The sequence below is a fragment of the Myotis brandtii genome, unplaced genomic scaffold, assembly GCF_000412655.1.
Source record: "Myotis brandtii unplaced genomic scaffold, ASM41265v1 scaffold83, whole genome shotgun sequence".
Classification (NCBI taxonomy): domain Eukaryota; kingdom Metazoa; phylum Chordata; class Mammalia; order Chiroptera; family Vespertilionidae; genus Myotis; species Myotis brandtii.
In genome coordinates, this window is record NW_005371371.1 from 3,649,102 (window position 1) to 3,664,008 (window position 14,907).

General features: G+C 37.4%; 1 protein-coding gene across 1 annotated transcript in view; it reads right to left on the minus strand.

The window, feature by feature from the left end:
- MYO16 (myosin XVI) overlaps positions 1-14,907 on the minus strand; it is a 449,416-nt gene that overhangs the window by 361,369 nt on the left and 73,140 nt on the right. The window contains exon 4 of the mRNA XM_005884469.2: positions 8,986-9,129. Coding sequence (XP_005884531.1) covers positions 8,986-9,129 — 144 coding nt within the window. The remainder of the gene's footprint in view (positions 1-8,985; positions 9,130-14,907) is intronic.

The window sequence follows — 14,907 nt, forward strand, 5'->3', positions numbered from 1 at the left end:
AGCTCTTTTCCCCTGACTCAGGGGACTTTCCAAGGTCACCCAGTTCATTTAGTTGTCCTATTTCTTTAGTGTCCTACAATTTAGAACAGTTCCTTTGCCTTTTTTTAAGATCTTCTATGATGTGTCCTTACAATAAGATTTTTGGCAGGAAAAACACAGAGGGGATGGCATGTTTTTCCCATTGTGTCATATCAGAAGATACATGCTGTCCCTTGTCCCGTAACTTTCATCGCCTGGTTAAGGTGAACTTTTTTGTTTTGCAATGTAAATTTGCAGCAAAGAATCCATGAGTTCATGCTGATATTAATAGACAAATGAATGCCTGAATCTAGGGGAGAAGAAAAAGCTTTTCCTTACAATATAATAACAGCTAATAAATGTGGGAAAATGATAAAGTTAGAATTTACCATTCAATATAGTAATAACTGATTCAGATGAGAGTTATCAAGGGATACTAACACTAAAGCAAATGTCTGATGAGGAATAAAACATTTACATAGTCTTCAAATATGTTGACTCAAATACACATTTATGGCTATTTGTATTCCTTTTCTACATTATCTTGTCAAGAACTTTGTCTGTTTAAAAACCAGGGTTGTGCTTTAGCTGGTTTGGCTCAATGGATAGAGCATCGGCCTGCGAACCGAAAGGCCGATTCTGGTCAAGGGCATATACCTAAGTTGCAGGCTCCGCCCCAGCCCAGGGCCTGGTCAGGGTCCTTGCAGGAGCAACCAATCGATGTGTTTCTCTCACATGGATATTTCTCTCTGTCTTTCTCTCTCTCTTTCACTCTCTCTAAAAATCAATGGAAAAATATCCTCGGTGAGAATTTAAAAAGTAACAATAATAAACAAATAAAAATATAAATCAGGATTGTGTTTTTGTTAATATTAAAAACTACTTATAGCTTCTTAGCATAAACTCTTTAGAGCTCAGCACAAAATTTCTAAGAACTAATCTATTTGAAATGCTATGTTCAAATATGACAAATCATAAATGGATAATACAACTTAATTTGATTTTCATTATGTTTCGCTCAAACAGATATATCCAATACGTTACATAAATTATTTATTCATATTTGTTTCCATATATTGGAAAACATTTTATATTGCATCCATATCCTATAAAGTTTGGAGGTACATTAGCATATTAATGTCTCTTCAAAGCCCTGCACTAAATACAAGTGAAGATTGTCCCCAAATTTTTCAAATTCATTTGGCCAAAAATACCCTATATTGGGGATATGTAATAATAGTCATTGCTGAACTATTCATGAAGTCTCATATTAAACAGTAAAAGCTGCTATCCTACAAAAAGAATGCACATTCAAAAAAAAGCAAAGAGCTTTAGATAAGAAGAGATCAAAATAGGGCTTCTTATATGAAAGTCCACAAAATTTTAATTATGTATTTTCCAATATTTTACATTCATTAAGGTAGTGATTTTGGTGAAACTATTGGAAACTGGAAAATAGAATATTAGAACTCAGAGAGCTGCAAAATAGAAATACAAAAAGACAAGGGAGTGTTTGATTTAGAGGCAATAGGAAGCAGAGGAGAAAGAGGAAGGAACTTCCCTTGGCATACTGACAAGAAATGAGGCTTCAGGTGAGAAAAGCCTGGCTCTGTGTGCAGGGTTACTGTTCACTGGCTTTGTGTCCAAGGTCAAACCACCTAATTCTGGCCTTCAAACCACCTAATTCTGGCCTTCAGTTTGCAAAGTGGAGCCAACTGTTAGTATTTAAGTATCTTACAAATATCTTCAGCATAAGCCTATTCAGCACCCAGCCCAGTGCTTGACATACAGTAGGCACTCAATAACTTGTATCTATACTAACAAAAGTAGCAGGAAGAGAAAGAGTACCATATGAAATGAATTATTTGAAAACACAACCAGAAACTATATAGTATATTAAATCATCCACCCTTCTCTGCCAGCAAAATTTTTAGCTAAGTTTAAGAATTCAAATCCTTAAAAGAATGATACAAAATGAAATAGTTGAGAGAAGAGAAATTCAGGTCCGAGCTCCTTGAAATATTAAAGATGGTAGATGAAATTCATTGACTCCCCTTCACTCTTGCCATCCAATATGTTTGACAAAACCAACAACGACAAAATAAAATAATTTTAGTCAGAGGCAAACAATACTTATAAAATGGCATTCCCAGAATACACAGGCCAACATTAACATTTTTCTATGCAATCTTTGTAGCAGACCAGAAAAAAATAACAGAATGCCTTCTATGATTACTGGTATTAAAAAAAAATGCAACATGCCCTGAGATGTATAAGGGAACACTTTGTAAATCTGCATCTTAAAATCAAAGCAAATGTGCCCCACTGGTGTGGCTCAGCTCAGTTGGTTGAGCATTATCCCATGCACCAAGAGGTCACAGGTTCATATCCCTATGGGGACACCTGCCCAGGTTGTGGGCTCCATCCCCAGTAGGGGGCACCAGAAGGCAGCAGATTGATGTTTCTATCTCTCCTCTCTCTAAAATCAATAAAAACATATTTTTAAAAAACAAATGTAACAAAATACATTTATAAAATATTAAGTGGAAACTTACAGAGAGATCTCAAAAAAAATGTGTCCAATTCATTTATTTCCAAGTAATAACTACTTAGGTTTTTAAAAGTCTGTCTTCCACCCACTGACTTAGGAAAGCATTGTGGAGCTTTCTCTATTGCTCTCACCCAATTATATGAGAATTAAAAAAAAATTCTCACAATCCTGACCTTGTCTTCAAGGACAAATTCCAAAGAACTGCTAAACCTTCAAACAAATTAGAACAAAGACAGCAAACTGTTTTTATAAAAAAGACAAGCAAATCAATGAGCCCCCCCCCACCACCCCGCCATGAAATGAAATCACTGTAGAAAAAAAGATAGTAGATACTGACTCAAAAGGGCAACCAAATGCAGTCAGGAGTAACAGAAGCACGTGATCTACTAGTATAGTACCTATTCTCTCTATCCTGCATCATTTTATATTTATTTTTATTATTGAATTGGGCAATTAGCAGGAATGTTATTTTATAAGAACTAGAGGCCCGGTGCACAAAATTTGTGCGGGGAGGGGGGGGGAACCTCAGCCCGGCCTGCACCCTCTCCAATCTGGGACCCCTCGGGGGAAGTCCGACTGCCAGTTGCAGGGATTGGGCCTAAACCGGCAGACGGACATCCCTCTCGCAATCCAGGACCGCTGGCTCCTAACCACTTGCCTGCTTGCCTGCCTGATCACCCCTAACCCCTCTGCCTGCCTGCCTGATTGCCCCTAACTGCCTCTGCCTGCCTGCTGGCCTGATTGCCCCTACCTTGTCCCCCTGCCGACCTGATTGCCCCTACCTTGCCCCCCTGCCAGCCTGATCGCCCCCACTGCCTCTGCCTCCACTCCCAGCCTAAGCTGCAGTTTGGCCTCCCTCTGCCAGAGGTGACCTGGCCAATCAAGGGAAGGCGCCGCCCCCATCATCCCGCTGCTGCTGCCACTGGCAGCCACCATGGCTGCCTGAGCCTCAGGCCAGCCCTGGGCAGCGGCAGCCACCATCTGCAGCTTGCCTGAGCCTTGGGCAGCCGCTGCAGCTTTGTCCAGAAGGACGTCTGGATGGTCGTCCGGTAGATGTCTGCCCTAAATAGCATATTACCTTTTTATTAGTATAGATTATTCAGAGAGTAACCCCTCTCATTCTGAAATATTTATGCCACGAAGGGAACTAGTGAACAAACTCAAACCTTTCTAACCCTAGCCATTGAATCATGACCTCTTTCTCCAAACTCAGTTGAGACATCACAGTCAGGGAGAGAAGCTGTCAGGTAGGGTGTGCACCAGCAGAAATCTGAAACAGAGAACTACCCCTGAAAACCACTGGGGAATGGGCTGAGAAGGAAGGACCCAAAGCCTTGGCATAGGCTGTCCTTATTGTACTTCAGTCTGACCAACCAAAGGACAGCTGAGCTTCTGCCTGCCCACAATCATGAAAACTGAGACCTGGAGGGGAAGCTTCATAGGTCTCTGGTCTTCAGCAGAGACTTTCCTACAGATCTCCACTAGTTAAGCAGAGAATGAAAACTAGAAGCATGTAGCTTTCTTTCGGGTTCTAGATTTGGGGCAGATAACAGGAGACCATATACTTAGAGAATCCACTTATTCATTAAGGAACTATGTATCAAGCCCTCATTATGATTAAAGTATAGTTTGAGATTTTAATGATTGCAAATGTTTGGAGCAATAAACAATTTTAAACTTACTGTATTACAAAATTTACAGTATAACTGTTATAACAGTCGCAATTATATTGGAAAACATATTCACCACTCCATCTGTAAACATCCTGAAGTGAGTAATTGCTACTTTGGAGCACGTAAGTATTTATGTGTAGCCTTGCTAACGTGCTAAATGACAAACCATGTCAAGTAAACAAAATATGTAAGAAAGAAAGCATAATTGTAGAATTCTAAGCGGTTAGGGTATGAATAGCATTTACAGTCATACTAAAGAAATCTCTACATATTGGCATGACAAAAGTCTGACATGATAATAAGGGGAGGATGGGCACATGTATGTATCTAATGGGGTTGAGAATATGTGTTTTACATTATAATCTTTCACTTGCCTTATTTTATTGACTATTTGAGCATCTCACATATATACATTTTTTATTTTTGCATTCCACATTATGAAGTTTTAAAAGTATTTTCTAATTTGTGCCATATTCAAACACCAGTGCTCAATAACTCTAATAATTTTCCAGTTTTAAAAAATAATCTCACTATAATTTTCTGTTTCCAAGATTTTAAAAAGCTTTTCGGTTATTCAAGAATAATTGATAAAGACTGAAAAGTGATTCACTCAAAGTATGTCAAACTTTATTCCCTGAAAACCTTGACATATTTATTTTAATAAGTTTATATATATATATATAGTATCAATACATCTATGCCCTGAATACATGCTTTTAAAATGTCTTCAGAATCTACTCCATGGCTAGCCTGCTGACAGAGGAACAATAGACATCTCTTTGCTGTTTTGCACAATGTGATTTCATAGGGAATGGTCTCTGAATAACTTTGCTCAGATCTCACTTCTTTTCTGATGACTGGATTAAAGATTTTCATATATCTGCAGCATGCCAGATCTGAAATTTCACATTTAATTTTTCAATGTGCCCACAGTTGCTAAGTTACTCTGCTCTGTTAGCAGTTCTAAAGCTGTGATGAATCTGCACATTTGAACAGTTCATTGCACTTGAGCCACAAGAAACTTTGGGGGGGGGCATTAATTATTTCAAAAGAAAAATAATTTGAGTAAAATATTGTATGATATTTGTATTAGGAAAAATGATTACCTGTGTTCCTGACTAATCATCTCAGCCTGTTTCTCTCTCCTATTAAAAATGTGGGGTGGATATGATTTCATACATATACCAGAACCATTTAATAAATGTTACTATTACACATAATTTCAATAAATAATGATAAATGAAGGATAAAGTGTCACATGTATTAGTTTTATTTTTAAAGGTGTGATAGACAATAGTGAATTGCTGAATTATTACTATTACATAATACTGAGAGACCTTTGAAATATTCTCACTCCTAATAATCACAAGGCTGAAGGGGAAGTATTAGAAAATGAATAGCCATTTACTAAGTAATGCTCATTAATGTCTTTATCATTGTCTCACTTCAGTAACAATGGGGTAAGCTGGAAATTGCAGTGAATATTTTCTCCATCCTTGGCCTGTTTGTGTTTGAACATCTGATGTTAGTAATTTTATTGCCTGTTGGATGAAGTGTGTCATGGACTGTGTCTAATGGGCACTGTGGAACCAGATCATTTTTATCGGTTCTGCTGGCAACTGCTGCAACCCAAAAATTTTGTCATAACTGAAATAGGAAATTGTTTGTGTTAGGTGGCTTAAATTGATAGATGAAAATTAAACCATTCCAAAACTCCACTCAATAGTTGCTTTAACTATTCCTGGATTAAATACTACTATAATAATTATGTTGTTTAGGTATAAATAACTCTTTTCACCACTTTGATTTGTTAAATATTAGGAGACAGAGTACCCTGCTGTATTTCAGGAGCTTATATTTCTCCCTAGAAAATGAGCTATAAATCCAAATGGTTCAAAGTAAATTTGATTTTCCAATAAGGACCATGGCATAAGAACTGAGCTAAGAGCCTCATTATTGACTCTTTATGTACATGACCACACATAATATTTGCTCTCTTTCTCAGCAGTTGATCTTGACTTCAACTTCACTGAGAAAACTTAAGTCTTCAGGCTACTGCCTTCAACTTCCTACTAACAAACTACTGATTTTTTTGTATTTATTAAATCTGTTTTATTCTTAAAGAGGTGTTTATTCTCCTTCATAAGCTAAATTCTCCCACATCCTCTCTCAGATTGTACAACTTACCAACTCTCTATTTCTCTTCCATCATTTATTCTTCTCTTGTGTTCATAGTAATTTTGTTAGCCTTTTCTTATGTTTGGCATTCATTTTTAAAACCAACTCCATGCCCCTCCTTCTAACACTCTTCTGCATTTCAGCAAATTGCAACCCTCCAGTGCTCAGGCCAAAAAAGAGCGGAAATCATCCGTGACTCCTATTATTTCTCTCAAGCCCTAAATCCAGTCCCACACCAAATGCTAAAACTTGAACTCCAGAACATCTAGATGTCAGCCACTTCTCACCACCTCCACCATGTGTGGTCTGGATAGTGGCAACAGCTTCCTATTAGTAATCCACATAATTCCCTTTCCCTTCCCGTGGTCTGTATTCAACAGAGCAGCCAGAGTGATCTTTTAAATGTAGGTCAGATCATGTCAATTTCCTTCTCAAAACCCTGCAATGGTTCCCTTAATCTCCTGTAGTAAAAGTAGACCTAACGTCCTTGCAAGGTTCAATTAGCTCCACTGCCTCTCTGACTTCATGTCCTGCCCTGACCTCGGCTACTCCACTGGAGCTGCACTTTTCTCCTGTTCCTCAAGCACATGATGCTGCCACAGCTTCGCACTTGCCGTTCCCTCTGCCCAGTACACTTTGCATCCACATTTCCACAGGCTCACAGCTCCAATATCACCTTCCGCATCAGGCTATTCCTTAATACCCTCTACTTCATTCTCCTTGTTTCCTCCAACAATTCTCTTTAGTTGACATACTATAAATTTTATTCATTTATGTATTTTTTCCTGTTTCTCCCCAGGAGAATGTTAAGTTCCAAAAGGCAGGGACTTTTGCTTCCTTTATTTACTGCTGAACCCCTTAGTATAGAATAGAAAGCATTCAGAGATATGAATTGAATAAGTGAATGTGCACAGTCTCCCTTACTCATCAATAAGCTTTGGAAAATGAAAAGAATATTGAACATGAAAGACTAAATGTACAATGGCATCTCAATTTTGAGGCTGTTAGCAGGAACATATTGCTACATGAATTACAATTTTATGACAATGTATTTCATTGAAATTTATTGGAAAGTGAATTATTTTGGTAGATGACTGGTGGGCTAGCTATAACATAGTGGCAATGAGGCTACTCAGAATTGCTTAATCCATTAATAAATTTCTTGATGGTGCACTTAAATTACCTGCTTTTGTTTGGTTTTACCATTACTCTATAAGATAAAATGATAAAATGTCTTTTTTTGTCCATTGTGTAGGACTTAGGACATAGTAGACATTCAATAAATATTTGCTGAATGAATAAACTGCAATGTATTTAAGAGAAGAAATTATTATGTCAAAAATTAGTAATCAATAAATATTAGTTAAAAGAATGATGATAGTGACCAACATATGAAGTTTACTGAAAAACAGTAACTAACAAATATATAACTTTGCATATAAGGTTGGATTATTCTATGATGTGAGAAATGGCATGACAGAACCAAAAAAATGTGAATAGCTTGACAATTAAAAATTTAAATCTATGTTTACATATGAAATAAAACCAGTTTCAATTTCTTAATTCTGTCTGGTAATGAAGAGCAACATCATCAGACACTGAGATGATTAGTGTGCTGAAGCAAGCACTTCCGAATATAAGTGCAAAATGAGTAGAATGAGAAATTTTAGAACAGGTAAAAAGATGAATGTGGCTGTAAGGCAGTTTTTATTAGATACAAATTAATAATGGCAATGTTAAATTCAGGCTGTCTTCCAAAAATAGGCCCGCCATTTATTCACTATTTGTTTATTTATGTATTCAACCAGTACACACTGAATGTCTATAAAGTGTTGGCACTCTTTTTTAACAAAAGTATTGTTTATGAGGATTAATATAAGGGTCTAAGCCAGCGGTTCTCAACCTGTGGGTCGCGACCCCTTTGGCAGTCGAACAACCCTTTCACAGGGGTTGCCTAAGACCATCTTGCATATCAGATATTTACATTACGATTCACAACAGTAGCAACATTACAGTTATGAAGTAGCAACGAAAATAATTTTATGGTTGGGTCACAACATGGGGAACTGTATTTAAAGGGCCAGAAGGTTGAGAACCACTGGCTAAGCCATAACTGAAAACAACAAATAACTCCAATAATTTTTATACTTAAAATTTTCATACAAATAAATGTTATAGACACTTCTTTATTAGATGTGAACAAGAGAACAAGATTCAATGCAAGCCATATTTCATTATTGTATGCCTAGTAGACTAAAAATTAAAAGAACGAATTGAAAAATTACAATTATCAAACCATTTTAGTTAGGACTGACTTGTGAAGTATTAAGGTATATAATAACCAAGAAAAAAGCAAGAAGAGCAGAGCCTGATATGACATCTATACAATTGGTTTTACAAATTATGTAACCCACAATCTTAGTCTCTATCTTGTAATTACAGGCAAATAAGTCATGACATATGCACACATTTTTCTCTCTGCTGAAGTATACATATAGAGAAATATGCAGCTTTTCATATGCCATTAAATCTTCAAATGGTTATAAATGTAATTGCTTTACTTACTAATACGAGGAGCAGGACAATATCAGGATTATCACATGCACAGGCAATGTGCATTGGCGTCCAAAAGTCTTCATCCTGGTGATTGACATTGACCCCTTTGTCAATGAGGATCTCTGCAATGAAGGCGTTATCATAACGAGCACACTAAAGAAAAGGGAAAAAAATGAAAGTATAATATTTTAACAAGCTATGATACAGTTTATCCCAAATTTCAATGGGTAGAAAACTCCAATGTCAATTTTGGAAGTTTAGAGGTGAATCTAACCTGGGAAAGAATGTATTCATGTTTCTCAACTAACCTACAGGAGAAGAGCATCTATAAGACGTCAGGAGAAATTGAGTCTGTGAGCAGTGGGAAGAAAGAAGGGGCAGATAGCATAAAGAGAAAAAATATTTCACTGCTTTGGTCCTCTTCATTTACAAATAGTAGTATTAGAAAATCTTGGACCATTTATCAGAATTATCTTTCTAAAATACAGATTTAATCACATGATGCTTCTGCTTTAAAAATGTTTAGTTTCTCACTGCCAAAAGAACAGTTTCACCCTTTTATTTCATCCAAGACAGACAAGACTGTTCACAGTCTTTCCATCTTCATCTGTCAACATTCTCGCTATATATGTGAATATATGAATATATTCTTTCCCAGGCTTAGTTACATAAGACAACTAGGCATTACACAACATGCCATCTTGTAAAAGTTAATTGTTGTGATAAGTTTCTTTAATCTTCTAACATATTTTAACAATTGCATAATATTGTATTTTATAGATATTCTACTATATACTAGATCAAAACCTTCAGGAACATATTTTGTTCTTATTTTTACTTACTCTTTATTGTTAAAATACATATTACTATCATATGTCACAGCTTGCTTCATTAGTGTATGATCTGTGGAGTTGTGCTTAGATGCATCCTGCCCTTAGCTTAGTGCCCTGCTGTTGCCATCTTGAATATTTAATAACTTTTGTAGAATCCCATATATTTATTTTGTGCCTGGCCCTGAAAATTATTCATCCTTTGTATAAGACTTTTCCATATTTGCATCATATGACATCAATGAAAAATTCATATTATTAAAAAAAAGACCTATTAATAGGTCAAATGCCTATCAGTGAAATTTCTGGGTTGTATGATGCACACTTTTTATAGAACCTGGACACATAAAACAGATTCCCTTCCCAAAATGTGTACAAAGCAATGCTACCACCAGAAGTACTGTCATACCAATATATCTACCTTTTCAATGAATAGTACAAGTAAAACCAATTCATTGGAAGACTACTACATTTGAGTAACAGGGACATTATTTGCCTTCCCACCTCAACTTACTGAATAAAAACAAACTATGGCCTCTGAGAGCTGTTGCCCCAGGTTACCGCCTTGAGAGACTTCCCAAGCTACAGAACAAAGAGGAGAATCCTGGCTGACCAGGAGCAGTCATGAGGAAACTGAACTGAAGGTCCAGAGAGACAGAGATGGGTTCAGGGCACAGGGCAGGGGAGCAGGAAGGAAGGGCTGCACATAGAGAGAATGTCAAAGATTTGCTGGAGCCCCCCTCAACTACTCAGCTGAGTCATGATCAGTATATATTTCCCTGGAAATTTCCCAAGATCAGAGAAGAAACCTCCTGAACAGAGGAAGGACTCAGAGCTCATTGTGCCTGTTCCATTGGCCAGAGTGTAAACCTCATACCAGTTTATGGCATTGGGTAGAGACCAGATGTGTTTTGTATCCAGGGTAGGAAAATATTATCCCTAAATTAGCCGCTGTTGTGTTCTCACCTAAAAAATATTAAATTCAATTTCTGAAATGATCAAATTGTTTCCAAATAACTTAATTGCCTCCAAAACAAAGCTTAAGATTATTAACAGAAACACAAAGATATTCAGTACCCAACACAGCAGAATTGACTATGTCTAGCATCCAGAAAAAATTACCATATATACAAAAAAAGCAGGGAAATAGGAAACAAGATTAGAACAAAAGTCATTAACGGAAACCAACTCAAAAGTGACATGCCTATTAGAATTAACAAATCCGAGTGTTAAAACTATTATTATAACTGTATTCCATATGATTAAAAAGCTAGGGGAACTGCTGAACATGGAAGATATTAAAAAGGCTTAAATTTTAGTTATAGAGATGATAAATACAATGGCTGAAATGAAAAATATACTACTAGATGAGATTAACAACTGACTAGGTGTTGCAGACGACAAGATTAATGAACTTGAACACAGTAATATCAATTATACATAATGGAACACACAGAGAAAAATGGCTTTAAATAAATGAACAGATAGATCACCAGTGAGCTGCAAGAAAACTTCAAACAAACTGATACCGAACAGATTGATAGCATGGAAATGGGAACTATGTGGATACATTTATGTTTTATTATTACTTGATTGTTTTTAAAAGTAGTAATTAAAAGACAACCCAATTTAAAAAAAAATAGGAACAATATTTGAACTGATATTTCACAAACAAAATAAGATGTAGGAATTGTGGTTCACAATCATAATATATAGCCATGGAAGAATAGGCATATCTTTCTCCATTACCTATTAATCTCAAGATGATACACTAAGTACAATGCAAAATTATGGTACAAATTCCATATGGAGGAAGATGTGAGCATGCGTCAGTATTGGGATGCATGAAAGCACCTGGGGTAACATCAAACATAGGAAGATTGAGAGATTAGTTTCAGTTTTGAACTGGGATCTTTGGCTGTTAGATGTTCCACATCCTGTGTAACAAAACAAGGATCACTACTATCAGGCCCTGATGGTAGGAACTGCATATGACCCCACCCGCAGGAGCTGCAGGTTTGGACACAACGACTGAGAAGGTGAGAAACAGAGTCAGAAAGCTCAATACACTGTTTTGGAATTTGGGGCCTGGATCCAATTTATTTCAGGAAATTCATATGGAAGTAATTTCTATTCTACTCTCATCTTTTTGATAGCTCCCTGCATAATCCATAAAGATGTGACCTCCTCCTCCTGTGCCTGCCAAGGTATCCTCAACCTGCACCTCGGGAGTCCACATTTACAATTCAGATACCCAGGGCTTGGCTTTCCAGTGTCTTTTACCAAAAAAGAGTTAATTAGATCCAGTGTTGAAAGTGATATCAGCCCCTCGCAAGTAATGTCGTTTTTAGATTCACATTTCAGAAGATTATGAATAATAATTTGACAGCAATAAATACCCTCTAATCACACTTGTCTGGAAAGATTACGATGGTTGAACATGGCTGTTATAATATTCTTACAATATTATTGTTAGATAGTAAACTTAATTCTCCCGGAAAAGAATTTTTCTCAAGCAGGCAAATCTCTATCCCAGTTTAAGCTGTTCTTTATCACTTTGTCCAATTCCTAGTGGCACTTTATATACCAAGTAAATGGCTGCAGAGCCACTCTGTCACCCTCAACAGCACTCTGATACCTCCAGCTATCTCTACCTGTCGCCTGGACCTGTAGCGCCCAGCCCCTCCTGTCATTATCCTCTCCCTCTCAAAGTGCCAAGCAAAACAAAATCTGTGGGACCCAGAACAAAATGAAAATGTGGGACCCCTGATTCAAAACGTACTAGGTATTTCAAAATGATGATGACAGCAGAAGATGAAAGAAAGCATAAGCCCTTCTAAGAACAAAGCCCTCTGTGACTACATGGACCACCTGCCTAGGAAGCCAGCCCTGAATTGACAAGCCTCTTATTCATCCCACCTCCCAGTTTCCCTCAAATCCACACTTTCCCCTTTCTCTCTCATTAGCGTCATCCCTTTGCTTCCGTTTTGCTCCTTTATTTATCTCTCTGCTTCCTGTTGCACTGTCCTGTATGGCTGTTACCCACCCCACATCCCCCAAGAAATTCCCCACACACAGCCCCTGTGGGGGGCATATTTGCCTCAACTCTGAGTAATTTCCTCACCAGTCTTTACCCTTGCAGCTTTTGCCCTTCCTCTTCTGGGAAAAAAAAGGAGGGTGGAGTTACAAGGTCTCTGCCCAGATGTTCTGGTTTGGGTGAGCAGGGCAGAGTGAGGACACCTTCTACATAGTGACTATTTTTGTTAACATCTATTCTAGACCATTTTAATAATGATAGTTTTTTAGCCATTTTCTCTAGAGTCCTAGTATTCTGCCTCTTTTCAAAATATAGTATCTACTCCTTGGTTTTAAAGATGTTAAGCTGTTGAACTGCCTCTACTGTAGTAAGTTGCTAATTATCTCTGCTTCTTAGAGCTCCAGATACTTTAGAGAAACACAGTGAAGCCTATATATATATATATATATAGAGAGAGAGAGAGAGAGAGAGAAATATGCTAATTAACTGGGATGCTGTAATGGATCGACCAGACAGGAGGAGGTTGCACGTGCAGTGTTGGGGGTGGGACGGCAGGGGCCTCCACGCGCCTGGGCTGGGGGAGGGCCTGATCAGCAGCAGCAGCAGCTGTTTCAAGGGCCAGAGAGGGAGGCAGGGCCAGACCAGCGACTCCAGGGTGGGCGGTGCTGCACAATTTCGAATCGCGCACTGGGCTCTATATCCCAAGAAACTAGAAACACAAATCAGAAAGGATATATGCAACCCTATGTTCATAGCAGCACAATTTACCATAGCTAAGATTTGGAAACTGCCTAAGTGCCCATCAGCAGATGAGTGGATTAAAAAACTGTGGTACATCTACACAATGGAATACTATGCTGTGGTAAAAAAGAAGGAATTCTTACAATTTGAAACAGCATGGATGGAACTGGAGAGCATTATGCTAAGCGAAATAAGCCAGTCAGAGAAAGATAAATATCACATGATCTCACTCATTTATGGAATATAATGAACAATATAAACTGATGAACAAAAACAGATCCAGAGACAGAAAATCATTGATCAGACTGTCGAACCTCAGAGAGAAGGTAGGGGATGGTGGGGAGAAGGAGGAGAGATCAACCAAAGGACTTATATGCATGCATATAAGCCTAACCAATGGACACAGACAACAGGGGGGTAAGGGCATGAGTGGGGGGGGGCAATGGGGCAATAAAAGGACACATATGGAATACCTTAATCAATAAAGAAAAAAAACACGAATTTGAAAAGATACATGCAACCCTATGTTCATTACAGCATTATTTACAATAGCCAAGATATGAAAACAACCTAGGTGTCCATCAACAGATGAATGGATAAATAGAATGTGTCATATATACAATGGGACATTACTCAGCTATAAAAAGGGATGAATTTTGCCATTTGCAATAATATCTATGGACTCCAGAGGGTATTATGCTAGGTGAAATATGTTAGAGAAAGACAAGTGCCATATAATTTGGAACCTAAACAAAATAAGCAACAAAACAGAAACAGACACTGTAGATACAGAGAATAAACCAATAGTTGCAAGAATGGAGGGGGTTCGTGGATGGGTGAAAAGTGGAGCACACTCCAGTTGTAAAATAATAAGTCACGGAGATATAGTGTACAACATAGGGAATAAGACAATGATATCATTATAACTTTGCACAGTGGCAGATGGATACTAGACTTATTGTGGTGATCACATTGTAAGGTATATAAATGTTGAATCACTGTGTTGTACAATGGAAACTAATCAATATTGTATGTAAACTAAACTTTAATAAATATTTTTTCAAAAATACTGAGCTATGACAGATATGCAAATATATCTAAGACATTGGTAAATATCAAAAGCAGGTAAGGGATTAGTACATATAGTACAATGAGATCAATAGATGAGGGAGGAAAGAGGGATACACACACACACACACACACACACACTGAGTGACCAATTATGACCGGCCGGATTATTATGACCACCCCATCAGTACTTCATTGACACTTCCAAAAATACTGAATATTGAAAACTTCCTAAGCAAATACTCTCAAGGTTTT